Here is a 19,090-nt window from a genome sequence, read left to right as displayed (position 1 = left end):
AATTTCGGATTGTTTTTGTAGGGCCACGTGATGGCAAAGCGGGTTTTTGACACCTATTCTCCCCATGAGGATGAGGCCATGGTCCTCTTCCTCAACATGGTGGCCAAGGGTCGCATCCTTATCTTCACAATTAAGGTAAGTTGAAATTGATGTTGTAAAATCTTTCCTTCCTTCCTTCCTTTCTTCCTATAGCTGACATCTAACAGAAGTTAAATGTCTACTTTAACTAGAAATTAGTTCTAATAGAAACACTTTGATAGAAAAGAAAAGCTGATTATATTATTATTAGACATTAATTTTATGAATGGTATCTGAAAATTTGATCTTGTAATTTTGTACAGTATGTATTTAATCTTAAATTATAAGACACACCAGGAAAGCAAAATACAAGCCTTTCATTGACTTCTTGTTAAAAATTATTTTTTAAAAATAAAGCTTTAGCTTAAAAGAACCTGAAGCAGCATCTAAAGAGTATTTAAGCTTAAAGAATATAAATCAGGTATCCATTAATTCAGTACCATCTATATGATTTGGATTTAGACTTCCATTAACACCGGCCTGTTTGGCATTAGGGAAAGATGTATCAACTTGTGCTCAGGCAAAAGAACAAATGAACCAAGTGACTGTTTGGGTTGGCTTTTCCCAGACACTGCAGAAGGAAAAGATAATGATACTGAAGATTTATTCTAGCCACTAATATCTCTTCTAGCTAAAATCATTCCAGCTGCTGAATCCTCTTTATTGATGATCTAGCAGAGACACAGGGAGCTTTTTGGTTTGTTAAAGGCCACATTCTGTTGGGAGTAAATTGTTGGGTGACACGTTGCTGGTGGACTTGGCTGGACCCTGAGCAGACAAACCCTTGCATACACTTATGTGTTCTTTCTCTGCCACCCTGTTTTCATGCATGCATGCATGCCATTTTACTCACTCTCTCTGCCCAACCAGAAATTGATGGTGGAAGGATAGGCTCTTAGGAATTACTGTAAAGCAAGCTGTGGTGTTATTTATGTGAGCCACTTAAAATGAAGAAAGCTATGTCCCTATCATTTTCCCCCTGAAAATTAAAGTTTGAGCTAGAAGCTACAAAAAGTTCTATATTAATATTGTGGGATTTCTTCCTTTTCAGGATGAGGGCTCCTTCCACCTTAAAGACACAGCCAAGAGTCTTCTGAAGAGTTTAGGGAGCCAGATTGCAGCTTCCCTCAGCTGGAGGGACATGTGGACATTTGTGGGGAAGAAAGGAGGTCAGAATCGAGCATGGGCACAAATCTCCAGGGGAGAAAGGGACACAGGAGAGGGCTCCTGGTGGGTTGTAACTTTTTAAAGGAGAAGTATAATACTGATCAAGCAAACATTTGGTTCTGCTCTAGATTCTTGATTTTCATATCTTTATGATACTTAAACTTTTCAGACACACTAAAGTGGAGCATGAGAAGCTGAGGACTTTTTCTGTTAATAATGATGTGGGGGAATGGGCATAGGCAGCTGCAATTTTTCATATCTAAACCAATTTTCCCTCGTCTACAGCAGTTGAGAGTGCCACTATCTCCTCCTGCTCCATGGCATCTGATTACCATAGAGGGATCTTTTTTTAATCTTTCTTTTGCACCATAGAAAAAGTGTCCAAAGGAGTCTAGAGAAAAAGCAAGATTAGTGGCTGATTGCTGCATCAGCGATTTAAGAGTGGACAAGCCCAAGTAGTGAATGATTATTGGCTGCCTACTGACCATAATGTGTTGTGTTCCCTACAGGTGAAGTCTATGGTGAGAAACATGCCAAGTCCCCAATGCTTTCCTCATGGGGAGAGCCAGTCTTGTTGAAAACTGAAGTCCAATTAACCTCTGTGGAAGGTATGATATGCCTTCCCAGGAGGGAGTAGTAGAAACGAGGTTGGGATGATCCAGCAAATCTTGAACAGGTTCAAAGCCAGGAAATTGGGAACCTGGTGAAGAACTGAGGAGGAAGAGTAAAAGAAGGGAGTCTCAAACTCACCTAGTAAAACTAGCTGAAATGTGATAATAATTCTCAAGTGCTTTGTGCGATGCAAGCAGGAGATCTGAGCCAGGGATAGATTGACTTCCTACTCAGTTCAATATGTTGGTTTAGCTTTTCTGATCTGGATGTTCTACAGAAAAGCAAAATGGTTAGGCTGGACTAGGGATAGGCTTTATACATGGTAGCTGCTATTGCACTGACATATAGCGCTGTTCTCTTTGGTTTCTCCTGAGGCAAATCCAATGAAATAAAAAAGACAAGATCTTACTTATTCCATATTCGAAAGAGAGGTTTTAGAAAACTCATTTTCTCTTTGGCAGCCAGGCATAGATGACCTGGTTGCCATGCAGATGTTTTGAATTTTCACTCTCAGAATTTTGATCATTGGTGATGGTTTGTTTCTTATGGGTGTCATAGTTTGTAACATCCTAAGGATGTTCTGAGCTGACAGTAGCAGGACTTAAGCTGATAAAAGACTATCTGTTTCAAAGCTCTCATACATATGAAGCTAATCATATGCACACGTCTGATGCATTCCACAGATGCAGAATGCCACTGGCCAGATACTGAGCTGAATCGGCGGCGGAAGCGTTTTTGCAGCAAAGTCGAAGGCTATGGCAGTGTCTGCAGCTGTAAAGATCCTACACCCATAGAGTTCAATCCTGATCCAGTGAGTACAATTAATGCTCCTTCACCAATTCTTTCTAGAAACAAAATTTCTATCTAATTACACAGATTTAAGCGAGCCATACTAATCTCATCAATGATTAGTATGAGATAATAGCCTGGATGTCCAATCGGCCAATAAAGTTTACCAGGCTGTGTAGCTGGGACTCAGTTTTTTAAAAGACCTTTTATATTCATCTGGTTTTTGATTTGTCCATCATGCCTTGCCTACTTTTTTTCCTGCTTTCTCTCTTCTTTATTTCCAATCTCCTTGTTTCTTTGCTGCACTGCCCACTTCTCTGAACTTGAGATACATGAGACAAATATAAATGCGACTGGGAATTTCTTCTGAATTCTGCAATATATAAGTAGTGCACTTTAAAACCTACTTATACAATTCTAATTCTGGAAGTGGTCAGAGTCCACTGACTCATTGGGCTAAATTCATAATCTAAGTCTGAGACGACATGCAAGGAAGCATTGCTTATATGGAACATAGCTGTTCTCGGTCTTCCCCTTAAATGTTCAGGTGTAAGTAGAGGCAAAAGAAGGGAAAATGGGGTGCGGGGGGAGAAGTGTTGATTTCCTCTCTTAAACTTTTGTTTGTGGTGTTCCTTTCTTTAGCTCAAAGACAACAAAGTTTTTGATGTGCCTGTTGCTGTCATCGCAGGGAACAGACCCAACTACCTGTACAGGTGAGAGCCAGTTAGTAGGGACTGGGTGATTGCTATGCACCATCAAGTGGAGAACCCATATTTCTCCCCTGCATAGTTTCTATTGGAAAATAATCTCCAATTCCCAAATGATATGGTCAGTTTTCTTGAGCATGTTCCTCTAAACCAGTGTTTCTCAACCTTGGTAACTTTAAGACGTGTGGACTGCAACTCCCAGAATTCCCCAGCCAGCCATGCTTGCTGGGGAATTCTGGGAGTTGAAGTCCACACATCTTAAAGTTGCCAGGGTTGAGAAACACTGCTCTAAACAGGAAGGAAACCCTTCCATCCAGTAAGGATGGAAGAAGGAGAGCACATACAATCAGGACCAAAAATACTGGAACAAGGGTAACTGTTTTGGCATTTGGCCTCTGTACACCACCACACTGAAGTTGAAAAGAAACACACCCAGATGGGAGCAAAGTCAGGACTTTCAGCTGTCATTCAAGGGGTTTGACAAAAGTGGGGCACTAATCATTCAGGAAGTACAGCCAGTGGCATACACTTAGGAGCCCCATCATTGGGGCTCGAATGACAGCTGAAAGTCCTGACTTCGCTCCCATCTGGGTGTGTTTCCTTTCAACTTCAGTGTGGTGGTGTACAGAGGCCAAATGCCAAAACAGTTATCCTTGTTCCAATATTTCTGGTCCTGACTAGTTGTCGCACTCAGAACCAACTGCAAGATTTCACCTATAATAGAACAAAGGGGTAAATCTTCTGAGATCCTGCAAATCTTACCCTTTGTTTGTTTCTTTGTAAACAAAATTCATGTTCTAATCAGTCAACTCTGGCATACAATACACAATTTGGGATTAAAGCAAACAAATGTTGGTCAAGTTTATATCATTAATACTAGATTAGATTTGAGCTCCTATGTGAAAGGTGGGATATATATCTTACTAATAATTTAATAAACTTTCTGGGAACCACAGAAAATATGTTAACCCTTCTCTCTTTAGGATGCTACGGTCTCTGCTGTCAGCACAAGGAGTCAATCCTCAAATGATAACAGTTTTTATTGATGGATATTATGAGGTAAGACATCAGGAGGGGTGCATCTACTTCTACTTTAGAGGTGTGCAACTTTAGGGGGTCAAGTTGCAGTGCTTGGCCTTTAAGTGGTATTCAGAACACCGTGTACCAAAGAGTTGGTGAGGCCAGGACAAATCTTGTTTTTTAATTTTTAAATTTAATTCAAATTAAAATTGCTCCTCCAATATTTTCTCTTTATGAAAAAATAGACTTCATGGAGAATTTTTCGAAAGGGTCTCAAGATGAACGCAGAGCCTGCGGGTGACCAGAGGTTATGCATTCAGCCTTTCTTCACTAATCACCTTTCATATTGTTAGCACTGCACAAGATGGAAACCTTAAGAGGGCTATCTTTATCTGAGCCTTGGAAATGTATTTTGCCTGAAAACAGTGAGGAGGCTTTCTTTGATATGTGCCAAATATTTCTAATATTACTTCTTTCCTTCATGTTTTGTCATGAAATTTGTTCTGGGGGCAGGAGTAGCATTTACTAACTGGTATGGTGCCACTCAGACTCATATCTGGTGGCCCATACAGCAGAGCTGTTTTTCTTCCTGAAAAGGAATACCTCCATTCACATGGTAGATATTCCTTTGCAAAGAGGAGTAGATATACAGTACCTCCATTTTGTTGCCATAGCAACTGTGTCAACTGGCTACAGTAGGGCAGCATAAAAGCAAACCTTTCAGGCACAGAAGGATTCAGTTCTACGTTCATGCATGTAGGAGAGAATAGATGGCTTATTTTTTATAGATCAGAAATGTCTAGTTATGGAGTCTTAGGATCCCTGTAGACTTCAGAAATGCATTTGAGCCAGATGTCCATCTTAACAAACTAGGTCCCATAGCAATTGACTAGATCTATAATAATGTTGGCCCCATCTAACTACTGAGATATTTAGTTATATTTTGTGTGTTACATCATAAATGAGTCCTGTGCAAATCTTTAATTTGGGTAATTGATCTGTCATTTATAATGAAACAAAATTATGAGCCATATCCTTTTTTCAATGACTATTTCAGGGGCCTTGTTCAGCCCAAGATCTGCCATTGGCTGTTCCTATAGCATAAGCTACTATCTTTGAAACCAAAATGTAACTATGTAACTATTTAATAAAACAAGTATATTCTGATCTACTTCCATCTTTCTCAGAACAAAATGAACAACTTGTATTCAGTGTGCAAGTAAAGAGGTCTATAGTGTTTGGCATTGAAAAAGCATATTATCAAAATACGTTATGACTATAAAAATATATGCTAATGTGCCATTTTAAAAAGATAAGGAACATTATCTATAGGAATATGAATGGTGATCCTTATTTTTTTTTTTAGAAGTAGCCAGTGATATTCATTAGATACACGATTACACATCTTAGATTGAGGATCTGAAGGGTGACGCTCTAAGATATGTGGCAACTGTAGGTCAGGAATGGAACATAACACAAGCTGTTACAACGTTAAGAACTGTGTGCAGTTTTCACTACAATCTGCATGTGTTTCCTGCCTGAAAATAGTGATAAATTATTATTAAGCAGTAATGCTCACAGAATGCACTGAGGACTATAATGAAAAAGCTAGAGACTACAAGTTGTTTACCCCCATTCTAGAAATAAAGCCAAGTCCCAGAAACTGCAACTTAATGCATCTAAAGTGGAAGAATTCATATGCAAAACTGGAAGATGAAAATGAATTACCACAATTCAGGCAATCGTCTCTACCTCACACATTTCCTTTCTTTTTCCAGGAGCCAATGGATGTGGTTGAATTATTTGGCCTGAAAGGAATCCAGCACACACCCATCAGCATTAAAAATGCAAGAGTCTCTCAGGTGAGTGGCTCATTTCCTTGCCTTGACTGCTGCTTCCATTGAACTGTGAACTCCATTAGAAATCCTGGACTGTGTAGGTTGTCCTCAAGACTGATTTGTGGTGGATGAACTCAAGCACAAGCCTTGGCTCTCCACTGGCACTCTGGGCTTGAATTTGTCAACTTAGTGTGATGAGAAATGCACAGCATGGACAGTTCTGCTTCGAGACACAAATGAAGCCTGGAGGTAAAGATGGTTGGGCTGAACATTCTGAAAAGTAGCATTTCAGCAATGACGCCTATTAATAATACCATATTGATAAGACTAAACAGGCTTTGAGAAATGCTCCCATTCTTACTCCTCCTTTTATCCCCATACAGCACTACAAGGCCAGTTTGACTGCAACATTCAACTTGCATCCGGTATGTTGGGTCAGATCTTCTGTCTTTGCCAGTTTAGAAAGGACTATTCATTTGGGAAAATTCTGCTTTGGAATATGCTCTTCTATGTAGCTACTGAGAGTTATGCAATGTTAATTAAAAGGATTATAGTAATAACTACCTATTGTAAACCCTGAAGTTGCAGAGGCTCTTTTTGTTAAACATAACAGACAATAGCAAATACGTGTAGTGCAATGCTTTTTAGAAATATGGGTTTTGATGATGAATAGAATACTGAAAAATGTCCTCATGTTCTAGTGAAGATAATACATTGCTGGATTGCCAGCTTCCCAGAAATTCTTACACTGTTTGAGTGAGAATGTGTGTATACTTTGGAAGCACTGCTGGTTCCCTTCTGCCCTGACTGTTTTGCAGGATGCCAAATTTGCTGTGGTACTGGAAGAAGACTTGGACATTTCCATTGACTTCTTCAGGTATTAACTGAATTCACTTTCCACCTTGGTCCTATTTTGTTTTGCCAACAAGAAATCGTGGCTGGGTCCTGATACCTCTTCTGTCAGTGTGTCTGGCCAGTTTTAGGTGAGTGCATTGCCATCCATTGACAATGAAAATAAAACTCCATTGCAAGGGAAATACTATAAGATGAGAGTGCCTCAATCAAGCCCATCAGAAGAAATTCTGAAGGGCAGGAAAGATAATTTGGGTCACATGTATGCAAACTGTCTCAGAAAAGTCTTTACACTGAGGAGTACAGACTAGCATTTGACTTTAGGCAAAATGTCTGCATAAGTTTAAGGCTTGTTCAATATCCCATTTTCCAACTCTTATACCCAAAGTGAGGACGTATTGAGCTCATGTATCTCATTCATGTCATTGGGTTTCACTTGTGCTTGTTTGACTTTGTTCCAAACAGTCTACTTTTCAAAAGAATGCCCCCATCTTAAGCAATTCACAGCATTGCTGTCATAAGTCAAATCAGTGTTGGCTTGCTCTTTAAAATTCTTCTCCGTTCTCTTAGTTTCCTAAGCCAGTCTGTCTATTTGCTGGAAGAAGATGACAGCTTGTATTGCATCTCTGCTTGGAATGACCAGGTTAGTTGTTTGTTACCCTGGTCCTCCCTCTTATCACATTTCACCCCAACCCACCCCCACCTCCCCGCCGCCCAATTTGGATGAAGGATTGTGTGATGAGTTTCCTGTTGGGGAAGATTTCCTAAATCTTTCTCTTTTGGTAATTAGGGGTATGAGCATACTGCTGAGGACCCTTCACTGCTGTATCGTGTAGAGACCATGCCAGGGCTGGGCTGGGTGCTAAGAAAGACTCTGTATAAGGATGAATTGGAGCCTAAGTGGCCAACACCAGAGAAGGTCAGTCTGTTCTCCCAGGTTGTTTTTCCTTATTGAATAAGACTTTGCATTTCTTTTACATAGATGGCCAGTTTTGTATTACTACCATCTGGTATTCATAATGAGTTAATGGTATCTTTTCTTGCATCACTGGGATGATGGGACCCTCTAGCATACTCTTTCCCAACCTTTACAATCTCCATATAAGTCAACTTCAGTTCTCAGCATTTTTAGTAAAGGCCATGTTGGCTGAGAAGTTCTAGAAGTTGAAATACATATATCTGAAGTGCAACCAGGTTCAAGGAAGCTGCTACAACACTACATATGAAAATCTTCCTTAATTAGATAATGTTATTATTGGAAGGGGCTTAATTTTTTTATGCGTGTACACATATATGAAGGTTTAAGATTTAAACAATCATGTATTGTCCCCAAAATCATCCAGAGCTGAACAGAAAGAGCCAGGAGGAAAAATTTCAAAAGTTGGTACATCAAGCTTTCGGTAGAACAGAACAAAAAATTTGATTAAAATAATTGACTACTCAGTAATTATCAAAATGACCTGCTGCTTTAATAATAATCCATCTTGATATAATGTACCAGCCCCTTCTAATCTGATGTCTCCCAAATACATTGAATTCATTTCTAATCATTTCCAACCAGTATGCTTATAGGGAACAGATTTGGAGGACCTAGGTTGAGAAAGGCAGATTTAGTTTCTTCTTCATAAAGGGATTTCACATGTACCTCCATCTACCAGTCTGGTCAGAAGTCATTTTGCTGCTTGGACTTGGCAAAGCAATTGAGAATGCTTAATGTGGATCTAACAATTAACATACTTAAATAACATTTGGCTGTGCATGTTTGCAAACTACTGTATGTTTTCTAACAATATCACATCATCCCTGGCTATTCATGCAATCCAAAAAGCTCACCACACTGACAGCATGCAGGAGTTTTTAAAATGTGGGATATACAAGAGCAATGAAAGCATTAGAAAAGAAGGGGAAATGCATTTTTAAAGCATTTAGGTTTTACTCACGTAATAAGCTCAGCGACTTGCTATTTTCTAGCTATATAATGGCCAGACTATTTTTTAAAAAAAATTAGGGACTATTATGCAGCTAGTAAATACCTGAACTAATGGTATATAATTGCATTAGTCAGGGATTCTAAGAAAGCCTGACTTCTAATGCCAAATAAAATAACTGAAATCAAAGACAACAGAGAGCCTTCCCATTTTGTCTAGATTTTATGCTTGCACATGAAGTATCATTAGAACAGAAATGTCTGAGCATTAGTGCCAGGATACCAGCCTCAGAACAGCCTTCTGTGACATTCCATTTTCAAAATTGGGAATTTGCTAATAATAGTCTACATCTGAAACTTGGGGTGGGTTATCTTTTGCTTCAAGCTCCAAGGCGTTTTTAAGCAGTACAGATGCTTTTGGGGCTGCAGCAAAATAAGTTGCTCTCAGAGAAAAGCTTTTTCTCTGGATTGTATTTTGTGTGCTTTCTTCCCTCAGCTTTGGGACTGGGACATGTGGATGCGCATGCCGGAGCAGCGGAAAGGCCGCGAATGTCTCATCCCGGACGTATCGCGCTCATATCACTTTGGCATTGTTGGCCTCAACATGAATGGTTACTTCCACGTGAGTGGGCCATCTTAACTTGAATACCGAAAAAGTGGCCCCTTTTCATACCTTTCTTTGCTCACAAAACTAGCCTGTGTAAATTTTGAGAGGTTTTAACTGGAGGGGGAGTGCAGTTGGATTGTTCAGTTTCACATGCTTCCTTGCCCTTCAGATATTTGTCTTCTACCAACCTCAGCATAACTCTGGAAGGAGGAGAAGCTGGTCTTTTAACAGTCTGTGCAAATCTCCCATATTAGTATTCAAAGGCCATTATAAGTAAATGGGACTTCTCTAGATGGACAAAGTATACCCTTGAGCCCCATCTTCTGGGACTGTAGCAGAAGCCCAATTGCTTGTGAGCACTCAGAGGAAAACTGAGTAACCATTTTAGGGATAAGCTACAGGACTAGATTACCTATGACTTGACCCAGGAAAGCAATCAATATCTTCAGTTGATTTATCCCCTAGTCCCAATGGTTGCAATTTGTCCTTCTAGTCAAGCATTAATAAGCAAAACCCAGCAATTTATTCACTAAGTTTAGCGCTCATCAATGATTGCCCTTAGCCTTATCTATGAAACGAATGAGATTGTTTAGCTGCAGTTGTTCTTCCTGGGACAATAATGCAAAATGTTTCCCCTGCAGCTCTTTGTATGTAGCAGCAGCCATGGTTCTTCTCTATCAGGAGAAAATATGGAAGGTTAGGGTAAATGATACTTCAAAAAGCCTTTTTTTCCATTCATATTTTTCTAGGAAGCCTATTTCAAAAAGCACAAGTTCAACACCGTCCCCAATGTACAGCTTAAGAATGTGGAGAGGTACGTTCAGTATGTAGAAAATATGGAGAACAAGCTGATATGGATACCTTCTGACCCAAGCATACAGCTTTCTTGTGTAGGCAACTCACCAAAATGAATGTAGCCGTACCAGAGCTCTTGAGGAGCATGAGCAAGTTGAGATGAACCCTAACATAACACTCTTGCTTGACAGGAGACCCTACTCAGGGTGGAAATTAGATTCCCTTACCAATTGCAGACTGCAAGAATTTGGACTAGTGGAGGGACTGTGCACTAACGCCCAACCAAGATAGACTTGCAAAGTATAATTCAGTGGTTGCCAGTTGGCACCTTCTGACTTGGTTCAAACAAATGTGCGTTTAAATGTTCCACACCAGTTCATGAGCATGTGGAACAACAGGAAGAAAGAATGGAGAAAAAAATAGAAGATCAGAAATGTAGGAGCTGGTTAAATTTAGATCTTGGGCTTAATGGCCTGACAGAGGCCTCTGAGTATATTATTTGCAGAGGGAAAACATTTTGTTGTGGAAATTGTATATCACATTCAAGCAACAGCCTGCTGACTATAAAATGGCTTTACAAAAAAAGAATGGGGTGGAAGGTGATTTGGGGTTAACACTATCTGCCTTAATAGCTCCAGCATCTACATCTCAGTCCAGATTTATATGTAGGTGGATCACTGTGCTTGTTTGCCTTTGCAGTCATTACCCGCCATTCCCTGGATTATTATTTGAGCCTGACATACGCACCCCCACAAACCAGCCTCTAAGTCTATCTTCTTTGGTTCTGATGTCCAGGTATCATTAGGTACAAGTGTTATTCACTCTCCCAACCAGCTGGGGACAGGTGATACTCCTGGAAAGGGCAGAAACAAATGATTCTGCCTTTTCCTCTGTTTCTAAGGGTTTTTTGAGAGTGGGAATAAAAGTAGAGGCCTCTGGGTGACACATCATATGGTAGAACTACAGCAGCAAGGTGGCTGAACTTTGGTAACATTATTCCAGGCCCTGTTTTGAGGATTTGCAGGAGGTTAAGGATGGCAATAAGAGCAGTCCCACGCCCCCCCCCCCCCACGCCCCATGCTTAAGATTCCCCTGCTTATTTGGGGGAGAAAGGGGTGTGGAGATGGGAGAAGAAGGTGCACTGCTGCAAATCAGCCATTTGCCACAACCTTTTAGTGACACAGTCTTGAAATAGGCGAATTGCCCCCTCCCACTATAGCACATAAAGCAATTCAATTTCAGTTCTGACTTTTTATTTCTCTTTCCGCTGTATAGTTTAAAGAAAGACGCATATGAAATTGAACTTCATCGTCTGCTCAGGTACCTTGTGTGTTAAGAATTGGATCACTGAAACTGATGGAGAGGTGGATTTCTTATATGGCCTGATCTAGTGTGTGAAATGTTGGGACCGAAATTATGAAATGCTGGCAATCTCTCCTCAAATGCTTGAAGGCTGAATCCAGAAGAATATAGTGGCCAATTTGGCAATTAGCATACTGTACCTTTAAAAAATACTGCAGTTTTGAAGTAAGAATTGAATTTTACTATCTCTCAAAGCCAATGAATATTCCTTGGATTGCATGTTCCTCTTTTGTTTCTTTAATATGGCACCTGCTTCATATTACGGCTCTTGAACTTTTCTCTCTGCTTGCCCTCTCTGACCTTGTCTTATTTTCACCCTCCTGTTCTACTTCTTCAGTGAGGCTGAAGTCCTGGATCACAGCAAGAATCCTTGTGAGGATTCCTTTGTCCCAGACACGGAAGGAAAAACCTATGTGATGTACATCAAGATGGAGCAGGAGGCAGATTTCACTACTTGGACTCAGCTTGCCAAGGTATTTTTTTTAAAGATAGATAGATAGATATAAAATTAACAGATATAATCAGAAACAGAAGCAAAGAAAAAATAGAAAAAGCTACCCAGAAATAAAGGAGGTTTTCAAGAACTGCAAAATTGACAAGAAGAATATTGAAATGATACTGATATAAATCTACATATTAAAATATCTTATATCAATTTGAAAGTTGAAGTAAGTGTTAAAATAAATCAGTCTAAGAGTCAGATTATTATACAGTAATTAACAGCTTTAGCCAGTATGATTTGATTTATAAATTATGAACTAATTAAAAAGGGGCAATAAGTTCTGTCTGACTTGGAAAATTTAATGAATTTAGCAAATCATAAAAAATAAAAAGCTAAATGTTACAAGTTTATGTTACGAGAAACACAACTCTGAATGTAGGACAAATCTGTTTGTAAGATTATAATCCAAAAATAGTTTCCACATTCAGTTGAATTCTGTATCAGATCTGTTTTTTTAAATACAAAGTTGGCTTTCACATTGATGCATACACCCATAACTTAATTTGCCATTCTTCTACAGAAGGAATTATTTGTGCTTTCCATTCAGAAGTATAGAATATTCTAGTAGCTGTTGCCATGTACAAATCTAATTCATTTTGCAGGAATATCTGGTTTGTTTAGTAAAAATATAACAAGCTGAAAAGAAAAATCCACTGTTAAAATCTGTTTAATTTCCACCTCTTCTTCCTGCCTAGTCTGTGATAAGGTTGAAGAAGAATTCCTGCTCATATTCAGGCTGTACCATATTGCAAGCCAGTGCACTCAGCTGGTTTAGATTCTGAAGCTTTAGTCTCATTATTAATTCAGTCTTGCTGGAAGGTGCTTATAAATTGTTCTTTTAGTGCCTCCACATCTGGGATCTGGATGTCCGAGGGAATCACAAAGGACTATGGCGGCTCTTTCGGAAGAAGAACCACTTCTTGGTTGTAGGAGTCCCTGCCTCTCCATATTCGTAAGTCATCTTTGTGAGTCAAGTCAGACCTAACTGTTGTGTAAAACTTGGCTTGTTCCCATCAGACTCTTAGGGCCAGATTGCTTGGCTAGGCACCTTCTCTTCTGATGTTCCACATGTGTTGTTAAACAAAATGTCAGATCATATGATTTTCTCCAAAGCGACTCATGGAGACATCTCCTGTTATGGGTAATTAGCTTCTGTCCATTGCCGTGTCTCTGCTGCAGGTTGGTACTTACTTAATTCTCTAATGAAATGGATGTTGTGTAGAACTTTAGAGCAAGAAGCTCTAATGGGATGTTGGTTTACAGCAGAAGTCTCTGGGCTACAACACCTCGTGTAAGCCTTGGATGTAGTTCCCAGAGGCTTTCAAAAGTTGTTCTTAAATTGTAATTATTAATGGGACAGAAGGGAGAAACTGTTAAATTCCCAACTGGACAGCAATCATATTAAAACAATAAACTTTAATTACATTTACATGTACATTGAATAAAATCAACTTTTGTCCAAGGCCCAGCCATTACCTTTTGGAAAGCAGTGCCCAGAATATTGCTTAAAAGCCAGATGTGGCCCATGCGCAGCTTAAATTGTGCACCCTTGCTTTTCAGTGAATCATAGTTTTCCATGATTGTTCAATGGGCATCAGGATCTAGAGATGTGAAGACATTTAAACTGGGAAGGAGAAGGCCATAGAGACAGCTGATTCTGAGTCATTTTGAAGGGAATAATGGAGCCTAGTAAAAGCTCAGGAGCAAAAGGAATGCATCCACTGGAAGCGCACAGCTTATTCTGCAGTGGATAGATGAAAAGTGGTATTGTGTATCTTCATAGAGCAACTATGAAAAGATAAGGAGGGGAAGGGGCAAAAGCTGAAGAATGCTGTGCATTTTCTACACACAAATATTCCAAGTTCAGCCTCCACCTAAAAGCACTGGATAATACTTTAGTTGGATACTATGGAGAACTGCTACAAATCAGACAATGCTAGGTTAGAAGGATGTATTTTAGTCCACTTCCCCCAACCTGCAATTCCCATAACCTCAGTCATTGACTGCTGGCTTAGAATCCTAAAGTTGGGTCTTGGTGCTTCTAGAAGGCACCAGATTAGAAAGGTCTGGAATACTTCGCCCCTCAGGACAGTTTTGTATATTTTGCTACCTATCCTGTTGAATCTCTAGCTTTCCACCTCCTTTTCTGTGCTGAAAATTCCAGACCAATCTCCTTTTTTCCTAGATTCAAAAAACCTTCTTCAGTGACCCCAATCTACATGGAGCCCCAAGCCAAGGATGAGGCAGCAGGAGCCATAGCAGCAGGGGCAGAGCAAACTTGAAGCAGAACATGGAGCGTTGACCATATTGCCTTCATAGCCTGCAGGAGAGGAGGGCAGAGGAACACGTGTAGAACTCTCTGGGATTGGTGTACTCTTTTCTCTGGAAGTTTTGAGAATTAGGACAAGCCAAAGGGGGCTCTCCCCATCCCCCATCCTGAGGCTGCTGCTGAGTATGGATACGTTGCCTTGGAAGAACACTAGCAGGCATCTTTAATATTTTTCTAAGCCGCTGAAACAATGCAGTTGTCTCATTTTTAATACTGATGCTTTACTAATTGTGGGCCACCATTTCCCCAAATTGGGGTTGGGCCTAAGGGAGCTGTTTGAAAGGGATTGATTCCCTTTAGAAGCTCTTTCCACATTGTTACATGAGGATATATAATTTTTTTTTTAATTTATTAGTTTGCTGCAATGGTCAGCCACCTTCTAAAGGCTGTTTTCTTGCTTTATATTTCTGCTAGTTTTTGAGGTGAATAATAATGATGGGAATCTTTCCTGGAAAGCATATGGGGCCATTCTTTAAACAGATTTGCCACAGCCTGGCTAGTGACTTTACGGCCAGTGGTTCCCATGCACACAAAGAGTTTTGTGGCCTTGGCTTCGTGATCAAAGGATGCAAGCTGCAAAAGGACTACATGTATTTACTGTGTACTGAATGTCTTGGTCACTCAGGCTCAGAATTCCCAATTTCCTCTCCCATCCTCTCCTCCCGTTGGGCAGAGATGGCCACGCAAGGTGATCACTTTCAAAGCTATGGCCTCTAGGTTCCCAGTGGATCTGCCCGGATCCAGCTAAGGCAGTTGGTCTTGGTTGAAATGCCTGAAAAGATACAGGCTACGTGGTTTGGTCATTCCCATAAATGCCTGCAGGAAGAGTCAAGCAGCAGTAAAGAAGAAAAGTGCCTTGAGCAAGCATGTGCTGGCCTGGGAAGCTTTAGGGTTTGCCAGTACATCAGGGTGCAGAAGTAGTGAACGAGTCAGACTAAATCTTACTTCTGAGCAAGGCTGGTCTGTAGGTTCTAAAACCCAAACCCAGAAGTAGCTAGCCATCATAGGGTCTTTCTGCCGCTAATTAGGACCCACACATGCTCTCCCTCCTGTGATGTAACCTGAGTCCTCTCCTGTTAAACGTGAGGTGCAGTTACTATAGCATATTGCCCCAAAGGAAAATCCAAAGGGGCTTGTACACCATCAGGAAGGTTTTGATACCAAGTCCCAAGAAAAGGCAATTTGGGGCTATAGATAGATAAATAGAGGTGAAAGGGTGTGGGAAGAGAGGGGAAGCAGCAATTCAGGGATAAAGAGGGAACCATGGTTTCCTCTTGGATATCCTGTGCCTTATGGGGAAGAGGGAAGCTGTTAGGTCTAGAATGTAGCTTTCAATATATTCACACCATAAATAGATTAAGGGAAAAGGAAATGAGCATTTCCCTCGAGGGAACAACTAGATTCTAGTTTGATGCCAACTTTCCTTCATTTTGCTGAGTACCTTTTTGTGCTTTCCTCTTTTTCCTCACTGTCCTCCAAACTTGTCAGATACCAGTATGTGTTAAGGAGCAAATACCTTTTTCTGTCCATAAGGCAGCTTGAAAACTTCTTGAGTTAAGAGTATCTTGTTTTGATTAGTTAGCTGGTGCATGTTTTCCTCCTTGAAACTCAGGCTTCTACCTGTTCTAGAGTCCAAGGTTTCTGTGCTTGAATGAGACCTTCAGTAGAACTTCCAACCTAATACTGTTCTATATATGAGTTGATGATATTTGCAGAGGTGACCCATCTGCTGTGTCCATGCAGTTGCATTGGAAAAGTAGTGGATAGTTTGTGTGAGGATTTCTGCCTACAAAAATGTGGTCCTCTTGGCCCTGTCAGTCTTAAATAAAGATGTTGTGCATGAGGTGGTCTTCCAGTTGCTGGATGAGTGTGAGCCAGTGTGGGAGTTCAGCAGTGCTGCTTTTGCTCTGCCCTGTAATGTGGAGGGGAAATGACTTTTTCTAAAGAAACATGGGAGAGACATAACTGACTAAGATTCCTGATCATGATGTTGTGTGTTTTAGATATGTGAATGTGCACCACAAAAGTTTTTTTCTTCTGTGCAGATGCACAGAAGAGCTATTTCACGGTGTAGGAAATAGCTCTCATTCTGAAGCACCTAGCACTTTGCCCATTGTGTGGGATCATGGTATAGAACTTCCTTTTTGGATTCTTGTAGTCTCCCAAAGCCTACAAGAATAGCAAGTTTTGTTAACAGCGAGTGATTTCTAAATTTGGGGCTGAGAAGTCAACAGCTTGAGTTTACACCTTTTAGAAATGTGCTGTGTTTTTGTCCCTTATATATTTGGTCACTGGGACTGATGAAAACAACCCACTTCCCTGATTTATATGGTGATTCAACCCAAAGAGCTGGGAGTAGGGATTCCACATCAGTAACAGAGATCCTAAAGGCTGTTTTTTGGGGCAGGAGGGAGAAGAGATTAAAAGATTTGTTAGCAAGCATATATTAATGCATGTCTTCCTCCCCTTCCATTCGTAGAAGTAAAGTTAATTTCAGATTTAATATTAGGGTCTTCAGAACTCTTGATAGGAGAAAGATGGAGTAGACCTCATTTGGGGGAAGACAAATTCAGGAACAGGCTTCTGACCAGTGCTAATCCTTGATGTGTTGTGTTCTCCCTGCCTTCAGCTCTGGTGTGCCTCGTCCTTGATGGAGAAGAGCACGTGCCACTTCCCTCTATTGAATGTTTATAGCAGAAAGGCCATTCCTGCAAACCCTTCTCACTTTATATAATACTTTCATTGGAGTGGTGGAGGCCCCCTACTCTTTCTGAACTGCATTTTCTGTACAGCGATGCAAGGTTATTAAGAGAGAACCATGGTCCAACTTTTGCCCTGTCTGGCCAAGTGTAGAACACCTGACGGTGATTGACAGTGATGACATTAGAAATGCCATGGAAATGGCATCTCATTTCAGGACGATTACTTTGATGCAAAATTTGTGAGAACTTTATTAAATGATTTGGAGGGTTGGTATATTTGGGAGGGGGTCAATAAATGCTAGAGATGATGATTCTTCCCATCGAGAAGGCCAATTCAGCCTTGAAGGTAAAGGCAGAAGTCTAGAGCTCCCTAAATGCCTTGCCTTTCGTATATCAAAAGGCCGTTGGAGTCATTAGACCTAGAAGCTACTTGCACTGAAGAAAATTACTTGCCCCTATTGAGTAATGTATAGCCAAGAAGGAACAATTGATGGAAGAGGAAGGAAATGGCAGGAAGATGTTTATATTCCATGTGAGTCTACAAGGCAACAATTATTAACTCCTTAAAACAGCTGAGGTGTGTGTGGAGGGAGTGAAATAACCAAATGGCTGTTCTTCTCAGATTTTGTTTAAATCTGAACTGTCTCAAAACACCTAGAAATTTTCAGACATACATAAAACAATGGGATATATTCAGATATTGCTGGACTGGTTATCATTTTGTATGAGATCTTGTTGCCTAAACTGCCCAACGGAGTGCAGGTCCAATCTTCCCTCGTTCTGGATACTGTTATGCTTGGCTCCATACTTGCAGTATAATGGTCCTCCAAATAGATTCCATCTTGGCTAGACTTATTCTTGCCACCATTTTTTGTTGTTGTTGCTATTCTTCTCTCTCTTTCTCTCTTTCCCCTTTCTTTCTTTTTTTGGGGATGGTGTTCACCTTAAGCAAAGATGTACTTTTGTGGCCTGAGTAGTCCTGGTTTGCAGGCAGGAATCTCTTCTTGCATGCAGTCAGGGAGGGAAGAAAGGTTGCGTGAAGTTGGGCTGGCTGCTTTTTGGAATCTAGTGTGCCTGTGTTTTCCAGAAATAAAGATGGCAGAATTTGTTGCATCTCCTTTCCTTTACATCTCTATGCATGGTGATGTCTTTTCTGCAAATAAAGGCTATCCTTCTTTAGTAGGTGTGGCATAGATCGTCATTTCATCCTGAGCAACTTCAACAAATGTATTGTGTTCCCCATTTATTTATCCTCTCGGGTCCTCAAAAGGCACAAGTAATAAATTCTGTCTTGGTTTACAGAAGCTTTCTGAGCTGATAGTCTGCAAACAGTACTTAGTTCAGTCAGGTGCATACTGCCGGTAAGTTTGTTCACGGTGGGCCTGCTTATTTTGTTTCTATATATTTTCATCCTTCTACCTAGCCAAATATTTCACCTTGCTCTATAGTGCCAAATAAGACAACTATTACATAGAACCACTAGAGGTCTCCAGTTCTTCATAAGCTCCAAAAGAGCCAATGGTTTTTAAGTACTGATGTATTTTTTTCCCCTTGGAAATATAAATGAGCTGAACTGAAGCAAAGATGTATCAGTCTATGAATGATCTCACTCCCTATCATTTCCTCCAGGTAGGAAACAAAGAACAAATAAAACACTATGTTCCTATTCAGATGAAGGGCAACTCCTAGAAAGGGGCATGATGAACATAAATAACTGAAAAGGTGTGTTCCCTTTAGCGTTGTATAAATTTATGCCACAAAACTCCGCACATGCATCTACTATAGAAACTGGGAAACGGCATA

At 40.3% G+C, this 19,090-nt stretch overlaps 1 protein-coding gene across 1 annotated transcript in view; it reads left to right on the top strand.

The window, feature by feature from the left end:
• The window catches only part of POMGNT1 (protein O-linked mannose N-acetylglucosaminyltransferase 1 (beta 1,2-)), a 34,439-nt gene extending 15,973 nt beyond the window's left edge, over positions 1 to 18,466 (top strand). Inside the window, exons 6-22 of the mRNA XM_063297858.1 lie at positions 22 to 135; positions 1,130 to 1,247; positions 1,755 to 1,853; positions 2,541 to 2,668; positions 3,289 to 3,359; positions 4,337 to 4,412; positions 6,152 to 6,235; positions 6,595 to 6,636; positions 7,030 to 7,088; positions 7,634 to 7,706; positions 7,854 to 7,982; positions 9,487 to 9,612; positions 10,347 to 10,411; positions 11,668 to 11,712; positions 12,092 to 12,227; positions 13,099 to 13,208; positions 14,442 to 18,466. Of these exons, the coding sequence (XP_063153928.1) occupies positions 22 to 135; positions 1,130 to 1,247; positions 1,755 to 1,853; positions 2,541 to 2,668; positions 3,289 to 3,359; positions 4,337 to 4,412; positions 6,152 to 6,235; positions 6,595 to 6,636; positions 7,030 to 7,088; positions 7,634 to 7,706; positions 7,854 to 7,982; positions 9,487 to 9,612; positions 10,347 to 10,411; positions 11,668 to 11,712; positions 12,092 to 12,227; positions 13,099 to 13,208; positions 14,442 to 14,538 (1,572 nt within the window). The 3' untranslated portion in view covers positions 14,539 to 18,466. The remainder of the gene's footprint in view (positions 1 to 21; positions 136 to 1,129; positions 1,248 to 1,754; positions 1,854 to 2,540; positions 2,669 to 3,288; positions 3,360 to 4,336; positions 4,413 to 6,151; positions 6,236 to 6,594; positions 6,637 to 7,029; positions 7,089 to 7,633; positions 7,707 to 7,853; positions 7,983 to 9,486; positions 9,613 to 10,346; positions 10,412 to 11,667; positions 11,713 to 12,091; positions 12,228 to 13,098; positions 13,209 to 14,441) is intronic.
• The last annotated feature ends 624 nt before the right edge of the window (positions 18,467 to 19,090 follow it).

The sequence above is a fragment of the Candoia aspera genome, chromosome 3 (genome assembly GCF_035149785.1).
Source record: "Candoia aspera isolate rCanAsp1 chromosome 3, rCanAsp1.hap2, whole genome shotgun sequence".
In the NCBI taxonomy this organism is placed as follows: domain Eukaryota; kingdom Metazoa; phylum Chordata; class Lepidosauria; order Squamata; family Boidae; genus Candoia; species Candoia aspera.
Note: the sequence above shows the minus strand (reverse complement) of the source record. Positions and strands in the feature narration are given on the sequence as shown.